This window comes from Anolis sagrei, chromosome 8 (assembly GCF_037176765.1).
Source record: "Anolis sagrei isolate rAnoSag1 chromosome 8, rAnoSag1.mat, whole genome shotgun sequence".
NCBI lineage: Eukaryota > Metazoa > Chordata > Lepidosauria > Squamata > Dactyloidae > Anolis > Anolis sagrei.
Window position 1 is genome coordinate 27,994,811 of NC_090028.1, and position 21,127 is coordinate 28,015,937.

A 21,127-nucleotide genomic window follows, 5' to 3' on the forward strand; every position below is an offset into this window, starting at 1 on the left:
AGAGAGCATTCGACTTGTTCCTGCTTCTGGAAAGGTGTGAGCAGCCAAGGGACACAGTGAGTAATACCTTATGCAAGTGAAGATGGTCTTGGGTGATTTTTTCCACGGACCCCACACTCATCTTGACATTTTGGGCTAGGTAACAAATGGTTACATGGCGATTTTCCAAAATGGTGACCTCCACTTGCTGGATGGTGCCCCAGTGATCATGGTTCCCTTTGCAAGGAAATCCATCCATACTACTCCGTGCTGGTCCCAAAATCCTGTGAGCATGACCGTGCCTGCGAAGAGTTGGTCACATGCCTTCTTTGGAGGCTGTGAGTCAGGATGCTTCCATTGCATCGACTGGACTTCTCATAATCAGAGTGATGGACCCAGCTTTCACCCTGTGTGATCAGCCTGTTGAAAAAAATCCTCCTAGTTTCCCTGGCACATCATTGTCAAGAGAGCCAGAGAGCATATGACTCTTTCCTGCTTCTGGAAAGTTGTGAGCAGCCAAGGGACCCAGTGAGTGGATAACTTATGCAGGTGAAAATGGTCTTGGGAGATTTTTTCCACTGACCCCATGCTCATCTTGACATTTTGGGCTAGGTGGAGAATGGGTATGCGGTGATTTTCCAAAATGGCGACCTCCACTTGCTGGATGGTGTGTTCATCAATAGCAGAGTGGGGTCAACCTGGAATTGGAGCTATTTGCACTGAAGTCTGACCACATTGGAATTGATGACGCCAGTTCTTGACTCCATCGTCTGATGGGGAATCCTCACCAGAAACCACTTTTATTTCATCGAATATCTCCTTTGGTGTGAAACCTTTCAAGTCAAGGAACTTGAGGATTGCTCTGTTTTCCACTGGGTCCATTCTCAAACCTCACACCACTTCCACACCTGTCAAATCAAGACCGTTCTCAGTTCTGAGTTGTAAATTGGCACGTAACCTATAGAGACTTATATCATTACACATGGGCAGTTTCAGCATCCTGTGAGTGAGTCAGGGGACATCTTTAATGGATGCTCCTCATATAACATGAAGCAGGGCTTCAAAACCACAGATCCCTAGAACAACTTAAAAAGTTGCTAGGGCTTTCCTGAAAAGTTATCTCAGGTGGAGAAAGCTGGAAATAGCTAGAGAACGAGACATCTAATTTGGTGAGCAGGTCAAAGATAATGGTGTTTATTACCGAAAAGCCCGCGAGAGCGAAGCCAAAAAACAGTTGAGTGGAATCACAAATATTTCACCAGGTCTTGGGGTCCACAGATGACGAGACACAGATCAGGGTGAGGAGAAAGGTAGCATTAAGCATTAAGTGCAGCTGTTCGTACAATCCAAGTGTTTGTTGCTTTTAACAGCAGCGTAGTGTCGGGCAGAAAAGCCCATCATCCTGGGCTCCAGAGGCACCTCTATTTTCAAAGTGGTGTGGATCAATCTAGCTGCCAACTTTTATACTCCGCAACGGACCCAAATTGTGCAAATCCAGCCAGACTCCATGGCTCTCTATGGCTCCAGTCTCATTTTTTAAAAAGTTTCCTATATGAAAGAGAAGGTTCTCTCTTTCTCACAAACGCACACTCGCACATACACACTTTTTGTCCCTTCATTTGTAGGTCCCTTCATTCAGTGTTATGACTTTGGGGTTCAACTATTTGTAAATATATGTTTGCAAATGGGTCCTAAAACCTACAGTGAGGTTATTTGGGGTTGGGAGGAGTGCCTAGTTTCCTATATAGATCCAGTGCGGGAGCATGCATGCATGGTGCGCATACATACTACAGATCCCTCCTTGCCTTACGCTACGGCTTCCAGGCCAAATCCGAACCCAAAAACGGGGACGGCGAAAGTAGTGAGACATGCAGAAGAGAGGAAGCAAAAGCAAAGGATTGGGGAATGCCCCCCTTACACTTCTCTTTCTCTGGTCAAGGCTCAATAAGGACAAGGCTGCAAAGAAGGGTCAGTCAAACGGTTGAGGGATGAGAGGAGAGGGGCACATCTCCCCCTTTTAAGGAAATAGGGGAAGCGATTGCAGATTCCTTCATAGTGAAACGGGGAAAGGAATGACTCCCTCCAAGCAATCCTTGTCCCCATCTGCTTCATGCTCAGTGGTGCGGAATATGGCAACATATGGCAAGGACAGGCTCAAATAAGGCTCTCCTTGAAAGGGAAACTGCAAATCCCAACCTGCATTGCCTCCCAATACCTCTCTTCAGCCCAAGGACGGACTCGTATTAAAGGGCTTCTTGGCTTAACACAAAGGTAGCAGCCAGCCCCAAATATTGCACCAATGAAGAAAGGAAGGAGGAAGGGAGGGAGGGGGAAGGAAGGAAGGATGGAAAGAAAAGAAATAAGGAGAAAAGGAAGGAAAAAGAAGGAAAGGAAAAGGAAAGGTAAGGAAACGAAGGAAGGAAGGAAAGAAGGGAAAAAAGGAATGAAGGAAGGATGGGAAAAAAGAAATAAGGAAAAAAGGAAGGAAAAAGAAGGAAAGGAAGGAAGGGGAGGAAGAAAAGAAGGGAGGGAGAGAGGAAGAAGGAAGGACGGAAGGAGAGAAAGAAAGAAAGAAAGAAAGAAGGATGGATGGATGGAAAGAAGGAAGGAAGGGAAGGAAGGAAGAACGGAAAGAAAAGGAAGGAAGGAAAGGAAAGAAATAAGGAAAAAAGGAAGGGAAAAGAAGGAAAGGAAGGAAGGGGAATGAAGGATGAAAAGAAGGAAGGAAGAAAGGAAGGACAGGAAGGAAGAATGGAAAGAAAAGGAAATAGGGAAGAAAGGAAGGAAGAAAAGAAGGAAAGAAAGAAAAGGAAGGAAGGGGAGAAAGAAAAAAGGAAGGAAACAGAAGGAAGGATGGAAAGAGGGAAGGAAAATGAAGGAAAGGAAGGAAGGAATGTAAGAAAGAGTGAAAGAGGAAAGAAAGAAGAAAGAAGGATGGAAAGAAAAGAAAGAAAAAAGGATGGAAAGAAGGAAAGAGAAGGAAGAAATGAAAGAAGAAAAGGCAGGAAGGAAAGAAGGATGGAAAGCAGGAAGGAAAGAGAAGGAAGGAAAGAAGGGAGGGAGAAATGGGCCGAATGGCTTCATCAGCAAGATCTGGCTCCTCCAGGTGAAAGGGGCCAGAGATTTTTTGGAGGGATGGCCATGTGTCCCCTATGGCTAACATCTGCTGCTTCTGCTGTGCAAGGGTCAAGGGCAAGGCAGGGCTACTTCTCCAGGACCGGCCGGTGGAGAGACTCCACGTAGGAAAGGGCGCTCTGCAGAGAGGTCAGGCAATAGCCCTCCTCTCCAATCAGGTACCTGCAAGGAAAGGAGAGGGAGAGAGAGAGAAGAGAAGGAGACACAGGGTTATTATTCCAGGTGAGAAAGTCTGACCAAAGTAGGAGAGACTGGGACTATGACTTACCTCAATCTAGACCAGGCATGGGCCAGGTTTGGCCCTCCCTCCAGGTGTTTTGGACTTCAACCCCCCCCCCCCCACACACACACAATTCCCCTTTTTGGGGTAAACTATAACTCCCAAAGTCAAGGTCTATACCCACCAAACCCAGTATTTTCTGTAGGAGTTCTGTGTGCCAAGTTTGGTTCATTTCCATTGTTGGTGGAGTTAAGAATGTTCTTTGATTGTAGGTGAACTAAACATCCCAGCAACTACAACTCCCAAATGACAAAATCAATCCCACCCAGCCCCATCAGTATTCAAATTTGGGTGTATTGGATATTTGTGCCAAATTTGGTCCAGTGAGTGAAAATACATCCTGCATATCAGATATTTACATGACGATTCATAACAGTAGCAAAATTACAGTGAAAATAATTTTAGGGTTGGGGGTCAGCACAACATGAGGAACGGTATTAAGGGGTCACAGCACTAGGAAGGTTGAGAAACACTGATTTATGACTCTCTCATTCCCTGCTTGTAAAGCCACCACTGCCTCTGCCTCCGCATCAAAGATGCCAATCCTCTGCACAGTCGAACTGCCGTCTCGGCACAACTGTCCTCATGGATTACGTCTCGCCTCCGTCTTGCGCTGGCTGGGCAGCCAGCAGGCCGTGCATAAGCTGAGCTGACAGGCAAAGACAGCAGCGGCGAAGTAGTGGCCTTGCACCCCGCCGGACGAGGCAGACAGACAGAGCAGAAGGGATGGACGGAGGGAGGGATAGATGGGCGAGAGGCCTCCGACTGAAGGCCATGTGAAACTGGGAAGGGATATAATGGACCCCCCAAAGCCAAAAGGCCAAGAAGTCTGCTTATGGGGACAACCCCCTGACCCTCAATGACAAAGCCTTGAAGGGCTCCTAATTAGTTGAAGGCCACGTTGAGTGATCTACACTGTTGAATGAGTGCGGTTTGATCCCACGTTGACTGCTATGGGATCTGCTCGTCTAGCATTAGGATTCGTGCTTCGTGGTGCATTCTAGACCATCGGATTAATGCAACCTGACGCCACTTGAACTGCCATGGCTCAGTGATGTAGTTTTACAAGGACCTTAACCCTTTCTGTCAAAAGAGGGCTGGTACTTGCCAAACTACAACACCCAGGATTCCATGCGTCAGTCTAGACCAGGGGTCCTCAAACTTTTTAAACAGAGGGCCAGGTCATAGGCCCTCAAACTGTTGGAGGGCCAGATTATAATTTGAAGAAAAAAAAAGAATGAATTCCTATGCACATTGCACATATCTTATTTGTAGTGCAAAAGCACTTAAAAACAATACAATAATTAAAATGAAAAACAATTTTAACAGATATAAATTTATTATTATTTCAATGGGAAGTGTGGGCCTGCATTTGGCTGATGAGATAGGGTTGTTGTTGTTGTTGTTGTGTGCTTTCAAGTCATTTCAAACTTAGGTTGACCCTGAGCGAGGGCCGGTTAAATGACCTTGGGGAGGGCCGTATCCAGCCCTTGGGCCTTAGTTTGAGGACCCCTGATCTAGAGCCACGGATATTATTTTAGGTCTCGCGGCCCACAGGTTGTGAACCACTGGGCTACAGAATAGATGGGTCCCTTGGCTTGCTATTTCTGTCCCCCTGTCCATCTGCCTTGGGATTCATCTACACCAGTGGTTCTCAACCTTCCTTAATACCTCACTACCTCTGAGGATGCTTGCCATGGATGCAGGCGAAACATCAGGAGAGAATGCCTCTAGAACATGGCCATATAGCCTGAAAAAACCTACAACAACCCAGTGATTCCGGCCATGAAGGCCTTCGACAATACATTCCTTAATACAGTTCGTCATCTTGTGGTGACCCCAACCATAAATTATATTCATTGCTACTTCATATCTGTAATTTTGCTACTTTTATGAAACATAATGTAAATATCTGATATGCTGGACTTATTTTCGTTCACTGGACACAAATACCCAATACACCCAAATGTGAATACTGGTGGAGTTGGGGGAGGGATTGATTTTGTCATTTGGGAGCTGTAGTTGCAGGGATTTATAGTTCACCTACAATCAAAGAGCATTCTGAACGCCACCAATGATTGAATTGAACCACACTTGGCACACAGAACTCCCCTGACCAACAGAAAATACTGGAAGGGTTTGGTGGGCATTGACCTTGAGTTTTGGAGTTGTAGTTCACCTACATCCAGAGAGCATTGTGGACTCAAGCAATGATGGATCTGGAGCAAACTTGGCACGGATATTCAATAGGCCGAAATGTCAACACTGGTGGAGTTTGGGAAAAATAGATGTTGGCCTTTGGGAGTTTTAGTTGCTGGGATTTATAGTACACCTACAATCAAAGAGCATTCTGATCCCCACCAACGATAGAATTGGGCCAAACTTCCCACACAGAACCCCCATGACCAATAGAAAATAATGTGTTTTCTGATGGTCTTGGTGACCCCTCTGACACCCCGTTGTGACCCCCCCTCCCAGGGTCCTGGCCCCCAGGTTGAGAAACGCTGATCTACCCTGTAGAATAAATGCAGTTTAACTCCACTTGTAACTGCCATGACTCAATGCTATGGAATCATGGGAGCTGCGGTTTTACAAAGCCTCAGTCTTCTCTTCCAAAGAATCACTGGTGTCTCTCCAAACGACAACTCCCAGGATAGTGCAAACACAAGAAGGAATATGCGTATACAAAAGGGAAGGAACTATCTATGGGAGAACCAACATGTCATAGTGAGTTGCTGTGAGTTTTCCGGGCTGTACAGCCATGTTCCAGAAGCATTCTCTCCTGACGTTTCACTCATATCTATGGAAGGTATCCTCAGAGGTTGCGAGCTCTGTTGGAAACTACACAAGGGAGGTTTACATATCTGTTGAAGGTCCAGGGTGGGAGAAATTACTCTTCTCTGTTGGAGACATGTGTGAATGTTGAAATTGGCGACCTTTATTAGCATTGAATGGCGTTGCATCCTCAAAGCCTGGCTGATTGCTGCCTTGGGGAATCCTTTGTTGGGAGTTGTTAGCTGGCCGTTATTGATTCTTGTCTGGATTTCACCTGCTTTTGGGGTGTTGCTCTTTATTTACTGTCCTGATTTTAGAGGGTTTTTTTTAAATACTGGGAGCCAGATTGTGTTCATTTTCATGCTTTCTTCCTTTCTCTTGAAATTGTCCACATGCTTGTGGATTTCAATGGCTTCTCTGTGTAGTCTGACACAGTGGTTGTTAGAGTGGAAAGGAAGAAATTGATTTCTGCCTCTAGGACCAAATTTTATGTTCAAGGTGCAATGCCCAGGAGGCCTTTGACATTGGTACCTGGGCCCTACCTGCAGCTGTTCTTTTGGTGCAAGAAAATCCTTGCACTTACCCTTCGTGGATGAACTCCTCCAAAGCCGCGCACTCCGAGACCAGCTGGGGAAGGTTGCTCTTCAGGACCACGAAGGACAGGATCGGGAGCAGATCATCAGCACCACTACAAAGAAGAGCGAGAGGAGGACGGCATCGGCATGAATACACCTTACAAACATCACCTAATTTTAAAAAATTACAACTCCTAAAATCCTTGGATAGCAAGGCCAGTGAAATGGGGAATGTAGCTGAAGTTGCTCAAGTTCCACAGCTCCCTTGATTCCAGGATTCAAGTGGGACCAAACTGCATTCATTCTACAGCAGTGTTTCTCAACCTTCCTAATGCCGCAACCTCTTAATACAGTTCCCTATGTTGTGGTGACCCCCAACCATAACATTATTTTCGTTGCTGCTCCATAACTGTCATTTTGCTACTGTTATAAATCACAATGTAAATATCTGATATGCAGGATGTACTTTCATTCACTAGACCACATTGGGAACAAATACCCGATACACCGGGAAGGTGGCACAGCTGGCTGGGAGTCAGCTGCATTAAGATCACTACTGACCGAAAGGTCATGAGTTCGAAGCCAGCACGGGTCGGTGTGAGCTTCTGACCAAAATTGTGTAGCTTGTTGTCGATCTTTGCAGACCGAAAGACAGTTGCATCTGTCAAGTAGGAAATTTAGGTACCACTTCTGTGGGGAGGCTAATTTACGAGGTCATAAAAAATCTCCAGCGAGTATGCAAAGAATGAGGAAGTACTTCATCGGTGTCACAAATGGACGGTGAAGGGATGGCTCCCCTGGTGGCCAGAAGCTGGAATGTTAAATAGCCTCTGAGTGTCTATCTATATATGTTGTGTGTCTATGGCATTGAATGTTTGCCATGTATCTGTACATTGTAATCCGCCCTGAGTCCCCTGCGGGGTGAGAAGGCTGGAATATAAATACTGTAAATAAATAAATAAATACATTCAAATTTGAATACTGATGGGATTGGGAGGGGATTGATTTTTTCATTTGGGAGATGTAGTGGCTGGGATTTATAGTTCACCTACAATCAAAGAGCATTCTGAACTCCACCAATGATGGAATCGAACCAAACTTGGGACACAGAACTCCCATGACCAACAGAATATACTGGAGGGGTTTGGTGGGCATTGGCTTTGAGTTTTGGAGTTGTAGTTCGCCTACATCCAGAGAGCACTGAGGACTCAAACAATGATGGATCTGGACCAAACTTGACACGAATACTCAATATGCCCAAATTATGAACACTGGTGGAGTTTGGGGAAAATAGACCTTGACATTTGGGGGAATCCATGGAGAGAGGGCCAACTATATATATATTGTTTTACGTAGTGGCCAGTGCTCTTTAGCTTTTACCCAGTCTGGGTCCCGAGATCTTATGGAGTAACAACTCCCTGCTCTTTTGATTATCCATCGTGCCCTCTTTATAGGGGAGCTCTGCCTAGGAATCCAAAGCAATGCCGCCTCGCAAGGCATTCCCGTCTTGCCCTCGACCGGTTTAATGCCTTTGATGGCGCCCAGCGGAGCTCTGCCCTTTCCTCCGCTAAGCCTCTGTGACAGGGCCTCGAAGGGTCGGATGCCAAAGCACCGCTGGCGACGAGACGGCGAGGCGGTCCGGCCCGGCAGGAGGTCCTTCGGCTGTCGGATTGGATGTTGTCACAAGGACGGGGGACGGCTCTGTTCATGCGTGCGGGCCCCAAGGCCTCTGGCTCCCGAACGCGCATTTGCGCGTTCGGGAGCCGGAGGCCTTGGGGCCCGCACGCATGAGCCGATGGCTTGGCGTGGGACCTGTAAAGCTCATCTCCTCTCTGCATGAAAGCCACCTCTGTAACGGAAGCTAATGGCTCCCCTGTGTGCATTCAATTAGGCCAAGATTCATAGAGTTGGAAGAGACCTTGTGGGCCATTCAACCCAAGCAGGAAAAACACATTCAAAGCGTATAGGATGGGGGACACTTTGGCTTGTCCAGAGTGAAGAGAGAGGGGGACAGAAGACAGTTCCATCTTGTCTCCTGCCTATGTCATCGGTTGGGAGCCCCCCCTCCCCTTGGTGCCAACTGCTTCTCTGGTCCAGAGTGAAGAGAGAGGGGAGCAGAAGAGAGTTCCATCTTGTCTCCTGTGCTTTACTATTAATGTCTCCTGTGCTTTACCTCTGAGGAAGCTTGCCATAGATGCAGGCGAAACGTCAGGAGAAATGCCTCTAGAACATGGCTCTATAGCCTGAAAAAACCCACAAGAACCTAGTGATTCCAGCCATGAAAGCCTTCGACAATACATAGATCTAGGAGTCTTAGGAGACCACAAGCGGAACGCAAGCCAACAGTGTGATGCAGCAGCTGAAAAGGCCAATGCGATTCTAGGCTGCATCAATAGGAAGATAGTGTCCTGATCGAGGGAATAAATACTTTTAGCTCTCTTTTGCTGCATAAGAGATCTAGGGGTCTTAGGAGACCACAACTGGAACATAAGCCAACATTGTGATGCGGCAGATGAAAAGGCCAATGTGATTCTAGGCTTCATCAACAGAAGGATAGTGTCAAGATCGAGCAAAGTCATACTCCCACTCTTTTCTGCTTTGATCAGACCTTCTCACCTAGAATAACCCTGTGTCCACTTCTGGGCAAAGCAATTAAATGACATATAGCTGGAAACCAGTCCATTTGAAAGGGATCTAGCAGTCTTAGCAGACCCCAAGCTGACTGTGAGACTACATTGTGATGCGGCAGATCAAAAAACCAATGAGATTGTAGGTAACACCCATAAGAGTCTAGTGTTCAGATCAAAGGAAGACATAGTATGACCCTCTTCTGCTGAGAAAGGAATCTAGGAGTTTCAGTGGAGCACAAGCTGAACATGAGCCAATGGTGTGATGCAACTGTTTAAAAAGTCAATGCGATTAGTGTCTTCCTGCCTGGCAGAAAAGGGTTGGACTGGATGACCCTTGGGATCTCTTCCAACTTTATGATTTAAAGATCATCTAACTCAGCATCCCCATCATTCCCTGGGCCTTGGGTCACTCTACTCACATGGCGGCTGATGCTGGATGAGGCCTGCCTTCAGAGCTCCCACAGTATTCCTCTGCGCATTCACAGATGATTCGCAAGGTCCGCACTGCAGGGCAGGAAAACAACAACAACAACAATTATTATTATTATTATTACTAGCCGTCCCCTGCCACGTGTTGCTGTGGCCCACATGGGGGTTCTGGGTGAGAGGTTTGGCCCAATTCTATCGTTGGTGAGGTTCAGAATGCTGTGTGACTGTAGGTGAACTATAAATCCCAGGAACTACAACTCCCAAATGTCAAGATTCTATTTTCCCCAAACTCCACCAGTGTTCAGATTTGGGCATATTGAGTATTCATGTAGAGTTTGGTCCAGATCCATCATTGTTTGAGTCCATGGTGATCTTTGGATGTAGGTGAACTACAACTCCAAAACCAAAGGACACTGCCCACCAAACCCTTCCAGTATTTTCTGTTGGTCATGGGAGAACTGTGTGCCAAGTTTGGTTCAATTCCATCATTGATGGGGTTTAGAATGCTCTTTGATTATAGGTGAACTATAAATCCCAGCAACTACAACTCCCAAATGACAAAATAAAAAAATTGAGTGAAGGACATACATTGGGTTATTAGGTGTTTCATGTCCAAATTTGGTGTTAATTTGTCCAGTGGTTTTTGAGTTCTGTTAATCCCACAAACATTACATTTTTTATATATAGATGATTATTCCTAGACCTGCATCTCTTCCTGGGAGATGCCCAACCCACCACCAGCTCCTCACCGATGCACTCCAGCTTCTTTTGGGGACAGGAGCCGAGGGGAAGGAGCATCAGTTCCTGGACGGCCGCACCATACGGACAGGCCCCGGGTCCCCTGGAGCGGCTGCCCTGTGGGAGGAGCTTGGCCGAAATGCCAGCGTCCGATGGGGCCACATTCCGGTGCAGCTCCATGCTCCGAGAGAGAGCTGCCTCCCGGGCCTTGTAGACATTTCTAAAGGAAGAATGGGACAGACACAAAGGCTGGTGAATTTGAAAAACGTGTGTCTTTTACCTAGTGGCTGGTTTCTCCCATTTTAAGGTCGCTATAATCAACCCTCTTCTCAGGTCTGGGCAAACTTTGGCCTCCCTCCAGGTGTTTTGGACATTATTTATTTATTTACTTATTTACAGTATTTATATTCCGCCTGTTGGGGATTCCTCATCTTCGGAAGAGGAAGGGGAGCAGGGAAGTGCTCAGGAATTGGAGGGAGAAGAAGAATCAGACGGTGAGGGTTTGCAAGTGCCCATATTTCTAGAGAGACGAAAAGAGACAGAGCACAGACAGCGTGCAGCCAGAATAGTTGCTAAAAACGCTGAGCTAATTGGGAGACGCCCTAGCACCTCCTGCATGGGGAATGCAGGGCTTTAAATCAGAGGTAGGAGCAGTCAGCTTTTGTTGGTAACAATGACCCTGATGCTGATGTTTTCACTCCAATGGAATCTGCTTTGTGTCTGCTGCTAAGGACTTAGTTCATCATCCATTGTCTGATGGAAGACTGGTGTTTCTTTTGGGACTTTGTAAGAGACTTTAATTTGTGTCTGGATTAAGACATCCTTGTTTTCCTTTGCACTTTTCAATTGCATTTGCTTATTCTTTGTGTTTGCTGAAGTAAAGCTTTTTTCTTTTACTTTCAACATTGTCTAAAGGTTGTTTTTGAAGGGCAACTCAGGCCACTGCCCTTCTCACCTCGCAGGGGACTCAGGGCGGATCACGATGCACATATGCATGGCAAACAGCCATAATGCCACAGACACACAACATATATAGGCGGACACACAGAGGCTATTAAATTTTCCATGCTTTGAATTCTGGCCACCGGGGGAGCTGTCGCTTCACTGTCCACTTGTGACACTGATAGAGTATTTCTTCATTCTTTTGCACACTGCTGGAGAGTTTTATGGCGTCGTAAATTAGTTAAATTAGCCTCCCCACATAAGCGGTACCTAAATTTCCTACTTGACAGATGCAACTGTCTTCAGGCTGCAAAGGTCGACAGCAAGCTAGACTAATGGTTGGGAGCTTACTCCAACCCAGGCTGGCTTCGAACTCATGAGCTTTCGGTCAGCAGTGATTTTAATGCAACTGACTCTCAACCAGCTGCGCCACAACCTGGTCCACAACTCAGAATTTGAGTGTTCGGGAGCCGGAGGCCTTGGGGCCCGCACGCATGCCCATGCCTGCTCTTCTCAACAACAAGCCTGCCTTCCTAGAAGAATGAAAAAGGAAGGAAGGAAGGACGGAAGGAAGGTAAAAAGAATGGAAAGGAAGAGAAGAGGGATGGAAGGAAGTGAGAGAGGGGGAAAGAATAATGAAGGAAGGAAGGAAGGAAGGAAGGAAGGAAGGAAGGAAGGAAGGAAGGCAGCTGTCCCAACAAAACCCAGGCAACGCTGGGTATATACGCTAGTTTCTAAATGAAAAATAGTTTAAAAAAAAGACCAAGTCTAACCTAACTGATGTGGACATACACGCTACACAAGGCATGCCTCTCACCCTGAGATTCCTTCCCTTTTGCCCCAAGGAACAGAGAGAAGGATACAGAGAACAGAGTTGTGTTTTTCTCAAAGTAAGTGTCCCTTGTAACCAGCAATGCCCCTCGATGGGCCTGGTGGGAGGCAATGAAGCCTTTGGCTAACCAGGTGAAAGGCCTTTACCTGTAGACGGCCAAGAGCGGGGCCCAGAGCGGGGCGAAGAAGGCCTCCTCCAGCCGCGCCACGCACTGGTCCTTGGCAGCCGCCGTATTGAGGCCCTCGAAAGCCAGCAGCGTTAAGGAGAGCAGCCTGTCTGGGAGAGAAGGGACGTGAGGCTCGGCGGAGATACCCAGAGCAAAAACACCTTCCCAAGCACACCCTCCCCTCCAGGTGTTTTGGACTTCAACTCCCACAATTCCTAACAGCCGGTAGGCTGTTAGGAATTGTGGGAGTTGAAGTCCAAAACACCTGGAGGGCTGAAGTTGGCTCATGCCTCCACTTTTCTAAATCGGGGACTAAATGAAAGATGTCAATTGGAGTTTGGGTTCTGGAAGACTTCAAATAGTTCATAAGGAGACTTTTGGGGGAAAGTAAAAAGAGAGAGAAACCGATTAAGTATGTGATTCTTGTGGATGAGCAGAAAAAAAGCAGAAAGCAAGTTTGCCCTCTGCTGTCCAGAAACAGGACTTTATGTAAAGGTTTGGAGATAGCAACTGTAAGGATATTCATTTCACAATGTAAACACAAACAGAGGTAAATAGATTGTTGGATAGAAAGTGGGAGAAGCAATGTTAAGGTATAGAGCAACTCACAAAAGGGTAGCAGGAAATCCTTTTTTGAAACTAATTTATATGTGTGTTTTCTGCATTTTAGAGTAGAGAAGTATGGAGTTATGTACCGTATATACTTGAGTACAAGCCGACCTGAATATAAGCCGAAGCACCTAATTTTACCACAAAAAATGAGGAAAACGTATTGACTCGAGTATAAGCCAAGGGAGGGAAATGCATCCGCTACTGGCAAATTTCAAAATAAAAATAGATAGCAATAAAACATTAATGGAGGTATCAGGTTAAATGTTTTCAAATATTTACATAAAACTGTAATTTAAGATAGGACTGTCCAACTCTGATTAAACCATTATTCTAACCTTCTTCAATGTAAATGTGCTTATGTATCCTTCCAACAACAACAACAACAACAACAACAACAACAACAACAACAATAAATCGCACAGTCCTAGACGCTTGGAAAGTGTTCGACATGTGACTTTGTGATACAAAATCCAGCATATAGATTTCATTTGCTGTGACATACTGTGTTTTTGTATCAATAAAATAGTAGTAGTAGTAGTAGTAGTAGTAGTGGTGGTGGTGGTGGTGGTGGTAAAACAATAAATGTAATAATAATAAAATAATGTCATGTAATAATAACAATAATAATAGAGTAAAATAATGTAAATGTAATACTAAAAACAGTATTAATAATGAGAGGAAAATAATAAAAGTAACAATAATAATAATAGAACATAATAATGGAAATGTAATAATAATAAAAAATAGAATAAAATAATAAAAGTAATAAAAACAACAATAGAGTAAAATAATAAATATAATAATAAATGGAGTAACATAATAAATGTAATAACAACAATAGAGTCAAATATAATAATAACAACAACAACATAGTAAAATAATAAATGTAATAATAATAAGAGTAAAATAATAAATATAATAATAAATTGAGTAAAATAATAAATGTAATAATAACAAGAGAGTCAAATATAACAATAACAACAACAACATGGTAAAATAATAAAAAACCTTGATTCAAGTATAAGTCGAGGAGGGCTTTTATAGATTTAAAAAAGGGCTGAAAAACTTGGCTTATACTCAAGTATATACAGTAATTGTTCAAGTGTTTATGTGTACGTATGTATATTTGCTGTTTTCCTTATTTGTGTTTATTAAAAACTGAATTGAAAGTCTAATTTTTAATGGCATTTTAACTGTATTTTTATTGCATCTTATTGCCAACAATACTTAATTCTTTTTTTCTATTCATATGCATATGTATTTTCCATGCTTTTAAGGACTATGGTACTGTGTCATTGTGAGTCACCTTGAGTCCCTATGGGGAGAAAGACAGGATAAAAATAAAGTTGATAACAACAACAACAGCGGGTTAAAACTTGCTGACCAAAAGGTTAGCGGCTCAAATCTGGGGAGTGGGAATGAGTACCCGCCATTAGCCCCAGCTTCTGCCAACCTAGCAGTTCGAAAACATGCAAATGTGAGTAGATCAATAGGTACTACTCCGGTGGGAAGGGTAACGGCACTTCAGGCAGTCATGCTTGCCACATATGCATATGAATAGAAAAATAAAAAAGAATTAAGTATTGTTGGCAATAAAATGCAATAAAAATACAATTAAAATGCCATTAAACGTTTATTGCTGTTTTCTTTATCTGTGTTTATTAAAAACCGAATTGAAAGTCTAATTTTCAATTCATGACCTTGGAGGTGTCTATGGACAATGCCAGCTCTTGGCTTAGAAATGGAGATGAGCACCACCCCGCAGAGTTGGACACGATTACTTAATGTCAAGGGAAAACCTTTACTTTTACTTAAATGGTGCTCCCTGACCCCATGCGACCCTCACCGATGGCATTGTGGATGTCCTTCACGGTGGCCTTGAGCTGCTCCTGCTGGGAGGCCTTCCTGCCAGTCGGTGTCCGCACCGGCCACCGCTCTGAAGCAGAGAGGAACTGCTCCAAGTCCTCGAAGGAGCTCTCCCGCTCGGCTGGGGCTGAGGGCAGCTCTTCCAGGAGGGGCCCGGATCCCGCAGCGGGGACCCCGACACCCTGGTCCTCAATGAAGGGAGTGCCAGAGAGGCTGTGGCGCAGGTTGAGCTTGTTGTTCTCCTGAACAGAAAACATGGAGTGGAGGCTCTGGGAGGAGCGCAGACGTCTGCCTTCGGGGGCTGGGGAGAGGAACGCCTCGGCCGCATCCAGTGAGGAGGACAGGGACAGGCCCCGGGAGACCTTGCCGGAACCGCGCAAGTCGGAGGAGGCGGCGCTGCGGCTGACCAGAGGGTAGACGCGGCTGTAGACCGAGCATTGGAGCTTCTTCAGCAGCTGGCAGATGGGGTGGTCTGCAAAGCTGGAGGGAGGCAGAAAACACAGGTCAGGTGGAGTCTCCTTCCTTGGAGTTTTGAAGCAGAGGTTTGATGGCCATCTGTCGGGAGGACTTTAATGGTGTCTTCCTGCATGGTATAATGGGAATGGACTGGATGATCTTTGGAGTGCCTTCCTCTCCATGATCCTGCCTGATCCTTACCTGAGAAGGTGGGAGATGAGTTTGGACACCAAGGAGAGGTCATTGGGATTCTTCTTCAGCTGGATCTTCCAAGACCTAGGCCAGTCCTTGGGGGAGAAGAGGAAAAGGACAGCATCATAATGTGCCATTGGTGCAATGTGTATGTATGTATATATAAGTATTGCTGTTTACTTTATTTGCATTTTTCTCTATTAAAAACTGAATTAAACAAATCTAGTTTTAAAATGTCATTTTAATTGTATTTTATTGCATTTTAACTTTTACCATAATGCCACCAATATCTATTTTTTTTTAATTTTTCTATTCATATTATTACACTCAAAGGCTGGCAACCACCTCTGTACTTAACACACACTTCCAGTCCAAGGTAAAATAGCAAAGCAGTTTATTGAAGAATATATATAAAAAGCAATTCAGCAAAATAGTATTTAAAAAAACAAAGTCCAAATATCAGGAACAATCTACAAAAATCAAAGTATAGGAGTAGCATCAAAAACCAGGAATACAGAAGCAGAATTAATCCAAAACGTGAGGTTTGGGAACTGTCTTCAAAACTTGGAATCGTGAGACGTGAACAAAAAGAAACATGGAACACGGAACTAGAAATCCTTTGACTTGAAAATAGATCTATACTCAATCACCAACATTGTCTGGACTAACGGATCCATCTGCTGGGCTAGCTAATATAGAGTGAAAATCATGCCTTCTCCCCTGGGAAACTGATAAGGACTTCTTTGCTAACCATCATCTTGACCTAGGTACACTCTCCTGAGAAGCCCTATATTGATTGAACATAAATCTCCTATCTAACAGCTCATTAGCCTGTCCACCTGGACTTTCATTTTCATCCTCTGAGCTCAGATTTGTTTGTGACCTTGCTTCCCTAGCAAACTGTCTTTCAGGAATGTGGCCTTCAGACACAGACCGATCATTTTCAGGGCTGAAAATCTCTTGCTGGCTTTCCTGCTGACTTGCAGACCCAGAATCCCCAGTGTCATCAGAATGACTAACAGGCCCAGAATCTCCAGAGTGATCAGGTGCAGGCACAATCAAAGGCCAAAATATTTATATGTATTTTCCTGTTTTATTTTTAAAGTTTGTATTATGTTATTGTGAATCAATTTGAGTCCCTACGGAGAGAAAGGCAGGATAAAAATAATGATTTTGATAATAATAATAATAATAATAATAATAAAAAGAACAAATGCCATCAAAGCCAGAATTGAAAATTCGACGACAGATCCCAAGTGTAGATTCTGCAAGGAAGCAGATGAAACAATAGAACATATCCTCAGCTGCTGCAAGAAGATCACGCAGACAGACTACAAGCAGAGGCATAACACCATTGCTCAGATGATCCATTGGAACTTGTGCCACAAATACCATCTGCCTGCGACAAAGAACTGGTGGGATCATAGCCGGAAAAAGTTACAGAGAATGAACACATCAAATACTCTGGGACTTCCGGATTCAGACAAACAGAGTTTTGGAGCATAATACTCCTGACCTCACAATTGTGCTAAAAAACAAAGTATGGATTGCCGATGTTACCATCCCAGGTGACAGCAGGATTAGCGGGAAACAACTGGAAAAGATGACACGATATGAGGATTTAAAGATTGAACTGCAAAGACTCTGGCACAAGCCAGTCAAGGTGGTCCTGTGGTGATCGGCACACTGGGTGCAGTGCCTCAAGATCTTGGCCTGCACTTAAACACAATCGATGCTGACAAGATTACCATCTGCCAGCTGCAAAAGGCCACCCTACTGGGATCTGCATGCATTATTCACCGATATATCACACAGTCCTAGATACTTGGGAAGTGTCCAGCGTGTGATCCAATACAACAGCCCGCAGAGTGATCTTGTTTGCTGTGGACTCATCTTGTTGTGTTTCAAATAATAATAATAATAATAATAATAATAATGGAAAAACATACTTTAAAAGTGCTTTGTGCACCTTGACCCCATGCGACCCTCATCAAAGGAGTTGTATGTATCCATGTTTGTATTTTAGAGTGACATGTAACTAGAGATGTATGTTGATAAGCAGCAGCTTAAAAATCCAATGAGATTTAGGGCTGCATCCAAAGGAATCTAGTGTCTAGACTAAGGGTCTTCAAACTAAGGCCCGGGGGCTGAATACGGCCCTCCAAGGTCATTTACCTGGCCCTCACTCAGTGTCAACCTAAGTCTGAAATGACTTGAAAGAACACAACAACAATCCTATCTCATCAGCCAAAAGCAGGCCCACACTTCCCACTGACATACTAATAAGTTTATATTTGTTAAAATTGTTTTTAATTACTGTATTGTTTTTAAGTGGGGTTTTTTTCACTAAAAATAAGATATGTGCAGTGTGCACAGGAATTCATTCATGTTTTTTCTCCAACACACACATTTATACGTATACAGAAATATATACACACACAAAACACATATACACAGACTGGGCCACAGCAACATGTGGCAGGGGACAGCTAGTCTATAATATAAATCTGTAAGGGGCGTCGTACGGAGCCGTATAACTCCACAACCCCCCAACGAAACTGAACCAGAATTGCCATGCCCCTAGGACAACCCACTCGGTACAAACTAATGTACTCCAAATTAAAAAAAAAACACCACAACAACGACAAAAACACCGCAAAACAACTGAACATGCGCACTGGCGCAAACTCCCCGGCACGCGCGCACGCACGGCCCCTCCCCCCCTCCCCCCGCGCGGCACACACACACGTGCGCGGTGCAAACTCCCCGCCACGCGCGCACGCGCCGCCCCTCACCCCCCCCCCGCGTGGCACACACAAAGGGGTGGGGTGAAGGGAGGGGGCGTGTCTAACCGGAGAGGGAGGGAGGAGGGAAGGAGTGAGTCATGGAGGAAAGGGGTGGGGCGAAGGGAGGAGGCGTGTCTTCAAATTCGCCCCCTCCCTTCTCCCCACCCCTTCCCTCCCTGAGTCACTCCTTCCCTCCTCCCCCCCCTCCGGAAAGACACGCCCCCTCCCTTCGCCCCACCCCTTCCCTCCCTGATTGACTCCTGGAAGGAAAGGGGTGGGGCGAAGGGAGGGGGCGTGTCTTTCCGGAGGGGGGGGAGGAGGGAAGGAGTGACTCAGGGAGGGAAGGGGTGGGGCGAAGGGAGGGGGCGTGTCTTCAAATTCGCCCCCTCCCTTCGCCCCACCCCTTCCCTCCCTGAGTCACTCCTTCCCTCCTCCCATCCCCTCCGGAAAGACACGCCCCCTCCCTTCGCCCCACCCCTTTCCTTCCAGGAGTCAATCAGGAAGAGAAGAGGTGGGGCGAAGGGAGGGGGCGTGTCTTTCCGGAGGGGGGAGGAGGAGGGAAGGAGTGACTCAGGGAGGGAAGGGGTGGGGAGAAGGGAGGGGGCGACTTGGAAGACAACAATGATGGATCCGGACCAAAGCATTCAATACGCCCTAATATCCACACAGATGGAGTTTGAGGGAAATAGACCTTGACATTTGGGAGTTGTAGTCACTGGGATTCAGAGTTTACCAAGACTCAAAGAGCATCCTGAACCCCACCAACGACAGAATTGGGGCAAACATGCCACACTGAACCCCCATGACCAACAGAAGATACTCAAGTTTACACACAAGCATAAAGAAGGGGGAGGACGGAGGGATGCCAGAGAGAGAGAGAGAGGGAGAGAGAGAGAGAGAGAAAGAGGGGAAAGGAAGGAGTGTGAGAGAGAGAAAGAGGGAAAGAGGGCGAGTGAAGGAAGGAAGAGAGGCCAGGCACAGACTTCAAAACTCTTACTAAAAGCCACAGCAACGCGTGGCAGGGCACAGCTAGTATCTATATAAATAAAAATATAATATTAGTTTGTGGAATTAACCTAACTCAAAAAGCACTGGGCGAATTGACACCAAATTTGGACACAACACACCTATCAGGCTAACGAGTGACCATCACTCATAAAAACACTGAAAAATACAGTAGAAGGGACTTGAAAAGCCAAAAAAACAAAACAAAAAATACATTGCAACACATGCGCAAAACCACATATATATATATATATATATATGCAAACACACACATACACAAATATACACACACATATACACACACAAAGCACATATACACAGACTGGGCCACAGCAACGCGTGCAAAGGCCACATTTGGTAACAAAAGATCCCAGCTTTTATAACCCAAAAGAACATGTATCATGGAATCTATAGGTCCTCAATCACAAACCTTTGGTCAATTTCTGTGGGGAAACATACCATAAAAAGTGTGCTTTAAGTCCTAGCTGTTCACTCTATCGATCTCTAGATCCTCGAGCACAATATTGCCTAACTCAAGATAGAATGAAGAGGGAAAGGCTCTCTGTTTACAGGTAAAGACATACACATTATGACTGGAGTACCTTCATGCCCAAAAGCTTCCACTTACGTGATCTTGCTCATACTCCAAGATGGCGGCATAAATGGCGCGCTGCTCCTGCTCCTCCGGGGTCAGCACGGCGTTGCTGGAGAACCTCCTGCGTGACAGAAAAGCACACAGAAATGAGGGAAAGTGCACTTGCAGGGTTTAGTCTGGAATTCAAAATCACTTTTCAAGGTGTTTGAAATTAATTCACAGGTGAGCAATGTATGAAATATAATATAGCCCCCTTTAAAGTTCAGACTAAAACCCAAAGCGGATTCACTGCCTTCCAACATCCCATAGTGGCTTCTCTAAATGTTGATAATTTTCCTGATGCTTCTGTTTTGGTATCTGTGCAAATCTGCTCTGGATTATAGCTTGAGGGACTGAATAGCCAAGAGACTGAATAATAATAATAATAATAATAATAATAATAATAATAATAATAGGTAATAATAACAATAATTTTAAATTTTATTATCCGCCTCTCCTTTTGGCTCAAAACATCTATAATATAAAGGTAAAGGTTTCTCCTTGACATTTAGTCTAGTCGTGTCCGAATCTGGGGGTTGGTACTCATCTCCATTTCTATGACAAAGAGCCAGCGTTGTCCAATGTCATGTGGCCAGCACGACTGTATGTTCAATGTCATGTGGCCAGCACCACCTCCAATGTCATGTGGCCAGCACGACTGTATGGAGCTCCACTGCCTTCACACAGAAGTGGTACCTATTGATCTACTCACATTTTGCATGTTTTTGAACTGCTAGATTGGCAGAAGCTGGGGCTAACAGAGGGAGCTCAAACCGCTACCCAGATTCGAACCTGTGACCTTTCAGTCAACAAGTTCAGTAGCTCAGTGGTTTAACCCACTGCTCCACAAGGACTCCAACTCTAGGATTCTATAATAATTATTATTATTATCATTATTGTTATATTATAAAAAAAATTCTTCCATTTAGAAGGAAAATCAAGACCTGGTTTTGGGACCAAGTGTTCAATTAGTGAGCAGCAAGTGAAAGAAGATTTTAACATTTATGGCAATGATTTGACCCAGACTGGATTTTAGATTCCGATTTTAATAGGCGTGTGTCAATCAATTGTCTTAACTACTGTTTTAATATTTTT

General features: G+C 44.9%; 1 protein-coding gene across 4 annotated transcripts in view; it reads right to left on the reverse strand.

Annotated features, from left to right (window-relative positions):
- Window positions 1-1,144: 1,144 nt before the first annotated feature.
- VPS9D1 (VPS9 domain containing 1) overlaps window positions 1,145-21,127 on the reverse strand; it is a 36,543-nt gene continuing 16,560 nt past the window's right edge. For all 4 annotated transcript variants that reach the window (XM_067471071.1, XM_067471070.1, XM_067471073.1 and 1 more), the window contains exons 8-15: window positions 20,027-20,114; window positions 15,617-15,702; window positions 14,940-15,439; window positions 12,462-12,591; window positions 10,553-10,761; window positions 9,794-9,878; window positions 6,753-6,857; window positions 1,145-3,276 (exon numbers count right to left, since the gene is read on the reverse strand). In XM_067471071.1, the coding sequence (XP_067327172.1) occupies window positions 3,183-3,276; window positions 6,753-6,857; window positions 9,794-9,878; window positions 10,553-10,761; window positions 12,462-12,591; window positions 14,940-15,439; window positions 15,617-15,702; window positions 20,027-20,114 (1,297 nt within the window). In that variant the 3' untranslated portion in view covers window positions 1,145-3,182. The remainder of the gene's footprint in view (window positions 3,277-6,752; window positions 6,858-9,793; window positions 9,879-10,552; window positions 10,762-12,461; window positions 12,592-14,939; window positions 15,440-15,616; window positions 15,703-20,026; window positions 20,115-21,127) is intronic.